The following is an 8,019-nucleotide window of genomic DNA, read 5'->3' on the forward strand; positions in this document are numbered from 1 at the left end:
AAGGAATCTGTCATTTTTCTAATCTCTATTTTTTTTATCAATGTCTTCTTTAGAAGCAGTTATAAATTCTTTTACTGCAGTGTTTTTTTCAGATTGGGTTTCCTCCCTGTGTTTCTGTAGTTGCTTCTTTACTTCAGGTGCTACGAGTTCTTAGAATTCTTTTTTTAATTTCAGAAAAGAGTTGCGCTCTGATTTCCCTCTATCTTTCTGCTGTTGCTTATTTACTATTGATGCTATTAATTCATGCTTTTGAGGCGAGCTAGTGTCCTCTGCACTTTTTCTGGGTGGGCATTGGTTTTCCTCCATATATTTCTGCATTTGATTCTTTAGTGCAGATGTTACTAATTCAGGGATTTCTTTTTTTATTTCCAATCTGAGTTCCTCTATACCTTTCTGCAGCTATTTCTTTATTTCAGAATCCGTTGATTCATTGCTTTCAGCTGTGTGATTCCCAGTTTGTTCTTTTTTCGTGTCCTCTGCACTTTTTCCGGGTGGGGTTGAGTTCTGAGATTGCATTTTGTTCCTTCTCCTCATTTTGTGTAGCAGTTTCTACTGACCTTTGTTGTAGATCTTAGTTGTAGTTATAACCTTAGCACGTACTGAAGTTCAGGTGCAGATCTACAGAGTCTGGATTTATCCAGCTGTGCCTGGTTTGGTTTTGGCTGCTGTGCTGAGCTCCCTCCTGCTGCTGCCCTTGAGAGTGAACCTGTTTTGCCCCTGTACCGAGATGTTCTGCTCTTGGGCTAGCTGGGTGATTCTATCCTCTACCCTCTCTGTAGGTATTGTAGCTGCAGGGTTACACCCCAGTCCTGTATGCCAGGTCTGAGCTGAGCCTGGAGGGGACAAGGTGGAGTAGTGGGGAGAGGCAACTCTCCCACACACTCACTGGGTCTGGGCTAGGAATGGGTCTGGGGGTTCCCAGAACGGGGCAGAAATTCCTACTCATTGAGCAGGGTGGGGGAGGTGCTGCGGAGTGGTAGGGGGCGTCCCAAGGGGGTGGAAGAGGGTCTCACCCATGCTGTGCCTGGGCTGGTACTTGAAGTTGGTCCTGCCGGCGCAGGGTAGCCAGAAGCTCTCCCACACACTCACTGGAACTGGGCTAGGACTGGGTCTGGGGGTTCCCGGAACCATGAAATTCTTTAGTTGTTCTTTGGTGATGGAAGTGTTTCACTTCTCCTTCAAACTTTGAAGAGAGTTTTGCGAGGGTGTAGTAGTCTGGGCTGGAATGTGTTTTCATAGAGGACTTGAAGTACTCTGCTCCATGCTCTTCTTGCCTTCATGCTTTGTGAAGCGAAGTCAGGCGTAATTCTGATGGCTTTTCCTTTGAATGTGATATCTTCTTTTCTCTAGCAGCTTTCAGTATGTTATTGTTGTTTTTCTTTTTCTTTTTTTAGTGTATTTTTTTTTCAACAAATATTACACTGCATATATTCTTCTTAGTGGTTAATTGCTGTACAAGATGCGGACTTGTGATCCTATTTACAAACACCATTAGAACAAATCATTCTATTCCTTAAGAGAATGCAACTATATATCTATCCCAACCACTTTGAATACACAGATACAAAATGGACATTCATAGGCATGCCCCATTTTTTCTAAGTTCCGTTATTGAATATTATAGGTGTGTAAACTCAGCAAAATATTCTAAAAGAGTCCAGTAGCCCATAATAGCATTGGGTCTTCTGTTTAACTGGCAATGTCAGAAATTATTGACCTGAGTCCCCTGCAGCTCAACTTAACAGCATGGCTTTATTTCCTATATTTCGTCTTTATACTTTTCTACTGGATGGTTAAGAGCAAGGTAAAGCAGGACCTATGCAACAAGAGTTGTAGATTTTTGGTCTGAGAAGGTTAGTGAAATGCCCTCAGGATTTATCCTGAGATCCTGTACCTCAGATTGTAGAACCTTTGTCAGTGCAGCCATGTGGATGAGTCACGGCCATTGCTTGGCCAATGTGCTCTCTGTGAAAGCCTGAGAGAGTGTCTTCTCCCCATGTGACTCTCCTTAGGCACACTCTACGTCATCGATCACTTTCCTCTTTGGCCCCATAATCTTCTTGATCAGAAAATTTGGGACACTACCGAGGTACATGATGTTACAGTACAAGTTCTCATATGTCCTGAATCTTAATTGACCTTAGAAGATTAGCGCCAAATTTTTAGTGTATTATTCTTGAGCTGAATTTCTGGTATCTTGGCTGTTATATGTCTCAGTGTGTTTTTAATTAAGTTGAGGTTTCTTGGCATTCTGTATGCTTTGGCTACCTGAATGTCAGATTATTTACTCATATTTGGAAAGTTTCTGCTATTACTTCTGCCCATATTTTTAAAATGTCCTTTATATTGAGTCCTTCTTTCTCATTGATGCCTATTAGTCTCACATTGTTCATGTTTGCATCGTCTTGCAAGTGATGAATTATTTTTTCTGCATCCTAGTTGTTTTTAAGAGATCTTTTCTTACCTTTTCACTAGCTGCACCAGTGTCTTCTCTGTCTTCACTTTCACTCAAACGGTTTTGTAAGCTTGTGATTGAGATTTTAAGTTCCTCTATGTCTCTTTGACTCTGCTTCTTGTGATCTGTTTCTTTCCTGTATTGCTCATTCAAGGAATCTGTCATTTTTCTAATCTCCTCCATTTTTTTTTATCAGTGTCTCCTTTAGAAGCAGTTATTCTTTTACTGCAGTGTTTTTTTGAGATTGGGTTTCCTCCCTATGTTTCTGTAGTTCGTTCTTTACTTCAGATGCTATGAGTTCAGAGAATTGTTTTTTATTTCAGAAAAGAATTCTGCTCTGAGTTCCTCTATGACTTTCTGCTGTTGCTTATTTACTATCATCGCTTTTAATTTATACAATGGAATTGAGGTAGTAGTAAAGAATTCCACTCTGAGTTCCTCTGTACCTTTCTGCTGTTGCTTATTTATTATCGATGTTATTAATTCATAGATATGAGCTGAGTTAGTGTCCTCTGCACTTGTTCTGGGTGAGCATTTGGGTTTCCTACATGTTTCTGTATTTGATTTTTTACTGTAGATGCTTTCAATTCAGGAATTTCTTTTTTCATTTCCAATCTGAGTTCCCCTATACCTTCCTGCAGTTGTTTCTTTATTTCAGAAGCTGTTGATTCATTGACTTCAGCTATGTCATTCCCAATTTGTTCTGTGTTAGTGTCCTCTGCATTTATTATGGGTGGACTTGGGGTCTAGAGATTGCATTTTGCTTCTTCTCATTGTCATTTTGTGTAGCACTGTCTTCTGACCTTTGTTGTAGAACTTTGGAGCAGTTATAACCTTAGCACCTACTGAAATTCAGGTGCAGATCTACAAAGGTTGGATTTATCTAGCTGTGCCTGGTTTAGGTCTGGATGCTGTGCTCAGCTCCTTCCCTCTGCTGCCCTTGGGAGTGAACCTGGTGTGCCTCTGGCAAGATGTTCTGCTCCTGGACTAGCTGGGTGGTTCTGTCCCATACAGGTCTGGGGTGAAATCCTCTGCAGGGCTTGCAGGTGCACATTTTCAACCCAGGCCTGTATACCTTAACAGCTTTTAATGTTCTGTTCTTCTGAATTTCTTGCATCTTCATTATTTTGTATCTAGGTGTAGATTTATTTTGATTATGTCTAATTGGACTTCTATATGTGTCACTTAAGTATATGTAAGATTCTTTTCTTATGCTTGGGAAATTTTCTACAACTACTTCTACAAATAGTCTTATGTCATTTGTGCCGAGTTCTGCTGTTTAGCTGACACTTATTAGTCTTTTATTGGTTTGCTTTGTATCATCTTGTGGTTGTTAAATGTTATTCCTTGGTTCCTTGTTTTAAGAGATCCTTCTTGTTGTCTTTAAGGTCTGAATGTGTATCTAAAGTTTTATTCCAGTGGTTTTGTCAGTTTTCAGTGTTATTCTTAATTTGCTAAGTATCTCTTTGAGTGTGTTTCATGTGTTTTAATTGTTTCCTATATTGTTTATTCAATATTTCCACCATTTTTCTGTTCTCTATGTTTTTAAAATCTACATCTTATTGAGATGTGCTGAGCAATTGTTTTACAGTTGTGTTTCTTTCTTTCATTTTCTTTTTTGTAGTAGAAGTGATTGAACATAGGGTCTTGCACTTGACAGGCAGTCACTTGTTCAACTGAGTTATCCCCCTGGTGCCATCATTTCTTTTTTGACCTTAGCGATTATTTCTGATCTGCTGTCTTCTGTAGCTTGATGGAGTTCTTTACTTCAGTTGCTATCATTTCAGAAATTGCAGGTGTGTGACTTGCAAGTTCTTCTGTGTCCTTGTCTCCTGGACTTGTTCTCAGGGAGCTGGATGTCTTAGATTGCCTTTTGCTCCTTTATGTTGGCATTTTTGAAGCGTGCAGTGATCATCTGGACTTAGTGGTAGAAGAGGGGTGGGATACAGGACAGTATGCTTCCTGTGATAGTGGGCAGGCAGGGTTGTGGGATACAGGGCAGTATTCTTCCTGTGATAGTGGGTGGGCAGGGTAATACCCACCAAGGCACTCAGGACTGGTGGTGGCAGCTAGCTGAAGCTCTGTGGAGGTGATGAGCATGACCAGACTCACTAGGTTACCATAGCTGTTCAGTGTCTGCCTGCATTCTGAGAGGGTGGGTTTGGCCCCAATAGATCCTCTGTAGTTCTTCACAGGTGATGCGTGTAAACCAGACTTAGTGGGCCTCAAAGCTGCCTAGTGTCCACTTGCCTCCCCAGATGGTGGGATAGCACCAGCATTTCTGCCATGTTTCCTGGTGGTTCATGCAGGCCAGGCTCACCAGGTCCCTGTAGCTGCCCAGTGTATGCCTGTATTCTCAGATGGTAGGACCAGGCCATTTTCTTTTCCTGCCATTTAACATTGTCTTCTTTTCTCTTTTTACTTGAAGACTAAAGTCAGACCAGAGTTGAAAAAAATATATATGATTATGGAATTTATTTTTTTAACAGATTAGTGAGAAGTGAGAGAATATATAATAAAATTATGTTTTCTTATGTCTTTTATTAAATATTTATAATTATTATCTCTTACTTGTCTATTAATGGAAATCCCTACAACATGCATGTTTGGCAATCAGGCCCTGATTCAGTCTAGTACTGAAAACAAAAGAACAAAAACAAAAAGACTAAAGGGCCCAAGAGACAGCTCAGTGGAATAAGCACCTGCCTGGGAAGTGCAGGGTCCTGAGTTCAATCCCCAGTACTGGAAAAAAAACAAAACAAAACAACAAAAAAGACTTCAAATGTCATAGTGAAGGAACACTGTGAAAAATATATTTGAATTCAAGCTAAAAATTTCTAGCATTTAATAATTCTTACTATATAATGCATGTATGGACAAGATCATAAAATACATAAAAAGAACTGAAAAACAAATGTCAAGAGTTGGTTATATCCCAAGAACCGTTACTTAGATCTTGAGAGTTACGTGTATGCACGGAAATAACGTTTGGGAAATAAATTGACTGAGTGAGAAAGCAAGAGAGCAAGGAGAGGTCAGTGTTGCTGGTGAGGAAAGAGAGATTGGACTTCATAAGAAGACGAGGAAGAAGGAAGAGTAAGAAAATTGTTGAGGATTGTTCCAGAAGTTGAAAAATCTCCGTGAAAGGGAATGTGGTTGCTGAGAAAGGAATATATAAGGAGTCTGATTCCAGAGAAGTTATGAAGGAAAGGAAGTTAGAAAAAAAGAGGAACGCCTGCAGGTAACAGTTCTAGGAAGGGCGATGCAGTTAGCTCTCATGTCCTGGACTATCGTCCAGGCCTCCCTTTTAGTTCCTGTATAATTCTTGTAACTTTTGATTTTCTTTGTGCCAGTGTATGATGTGCATTAATTTTATTTGCTAGTGTTTCCCTATTTTCAAAGTCTCACATTAATGATATTAATATTTTACATAAACAAATTCTTTACTGGAAATTTCATATGTCACTTTTGGTGCTAATTGTAGTTTTCCTTTTACAGTGGTAATTATTTTGTAGTAATGGGATTGATGTGATGGTTTTTGGACACAAGGAAGATGACTCACAAATAAAACATTTTTCCACCATAATCATTGAGAAGTTAAAGCAAAGTTTTGACTTCAGAAGTGTGTTTGTGGATGGGCATATACACAGCCATACTCACACACACATATGACTGCATTGAACAGACTGAGTTTTAGAATGAAAACCTGTGCCCTGTTTTTTTCTAGGCCATCCGAAGTTTCCAAGTAGCGCTTCACATCTATCCAATGAATCCTGAAATATGGAAAGAAGACCTTTCTTGGGCAAGAACACTGCAGGAGCAGCAGAAGGTAGCACAGAAGATGAAAAAAAGTGAAGCCCCACCTGAGGAAACGCATGTTTCACCCAAGTCGATTCCCGACTATGACTTTGAAAGTGAGGAGATTGTGGCCGTTTGTGCAGCTATTGCTGAAAAACAGAAGACAGTTTCAGCTAATAAAACAATGGTTATTGTGTCAGCTTCTGGGACGGTGGAGACTGTAACGGAGAAGGAAGAGGGTGCCGCCCCCCCCGACGGCTCTGTATTTATCAAAGCCCGATGAAGCAGTATGCATAGTGGAGTTGAGTCTGTCTTTTTGATTGGTACTTAATGTTTAAACATAGGTACATTTACTGTGGAGAAACGGGGCAGAACTCCTGTTTGTAAAATATGGCTTTCTGATGAGACATAGAAAATTAAACAGTAGGATGGTTGTGTTTGAAATATGCTTTCATAAGTCATGACTTATGCTTAAGATTAGAATTCTTAGTAAAATTGTTTTGACTGATGAACAGATTCATTTATGAATGAATGCATTTTAAAGATACAGCTTGAAAAATATGTTCTTAAGTAGTTAACAACTTGATGGCCAGTAGTTTTAATGTTGATATGCTCACTTTGTTTTCCGATAAAGTATATGATTACTTTTCCTCCTTGAAATCTGCTGCTTGCTCCCAGCCACTCTTTCATTGCTGTTTGTTGCTGACTAAGCGACTAAGTAAGCCAAGTCAAGTCTACACAGTGAATTTCTGACATTCATGTTGATTCAGAGTTGTCATTTGCATATATGTGGAGTCTTGGAAAGCCTGGTTGAAAGCGTGTGAGTTCTGAACACTCTTTTAGTCTCCTTAATTCTAATTTGTGCTTCAGTTTTGACCTTGAAGTTGTAACAGTGGTAGCTCCAGTGTTTGTTAGGTGTGTGAGATGTCAGAATGATGGTTTTCGTTTTACTCCTTGCTGTGTCTGCACCACAAGTGAGTCATGTGTAGGGTTGAGTGTCTTTTACCAATATGTCATAATAAATTGTAATTCTCTATTATCCCAATGAAAAGCAGTATTTTTTTTTTTTTCTCTTACTTTTAGGTGTTTAAAAATCCCTGAAGTTACTTATTTCTTACTTGTAACTTTCTGGCTGATGCTTAAAATTACTTTTTGAGATAATTTTTTTTTTAAAAACTATTCAGTTACAATTGTAAAGAGCTAAATTATATTCTAAAAATAAGAAGGGATGTTCTTATTAGAGTGCCACTGAGTAACTTAAGCAAAACATACATAGAAACTGGAATATCATTTGTGGTATAATCCCATGACTGTGAAAGACCTATTAAATAGTTTATTTAAAGGCCACAGTCACCTTCATAAAATGCTCTCATTGATAATGTGAATTATTTTTATATTATATATTGTAGTATAACTGTATGAGACTGTTGTGCACTGTTGTTTCTGAAAGCCAGGAAGATGTTATTGATATAAATTAATTTTATTAGAAATGAAAGCTACTTTGTGTTAAGGAACCTTACCTAACACTGCTGGAGCATGTAAATAATGGCCTATATTTTTGTGAGGATAATTTCTTAAAATCTTGTTTCAATAGAATGCTTATTTCCACACAAGAAAATCAACACTTGCCTTAAAAAAAAAAAAAAAAGGGTTGTATTTCCCCCCTAAGTTACATCATCAGAAAATTATCCTGGGTCGACAGGTCAATTTTAAAGTGATAAAAATGCTATTTTATTTTGTTCTGTAAGGGATATACTCAAAGGATG

The 8,019-nt window shown here is 38.6% G+C and overlaps 1 protein-coding gene across 1 annotated transcript in view; it reads left to right on the forward strand.

Moving 5' to 3' along the window:
• Ttc33 (tetratricopeptide repeat domain 33) overlaps positions 1–6,944 on the forward strand; it is an 83,492-nt gene extending 76,548 nt beyond the window's left edge. Inside the window, exon 5 of the mRNA XM_004641804.2 lies at positions 6,183–6,944. Within this exon, the coding sequence (XP_004641861.1) occupies positions 6,183–6,536 (354 nt within the window). The 3' untranslated portion in view covers positions 6,537–6,944. The remainder of the gene's footprint in view (positions 1–6,182) is intronic.
• Positions 6,945–8,019: the final 1,075 nt, after the last annotated feature.

Source organism: Octodon degus, unplaced genomic scaffold (genome assembly GCF_000260255.1).
Source record: "Octodon degus isolate 3935 unplaced genomic scaffold, OctDeg1.0 scaffold00142, whole genome shotgun sequence".
Classification (NCBI taxonomy): Eukaryota; Metazoa; Chordata; class Mammalia; order Rodentia; family Octodontidae; genus Octodon; species Octodon degus.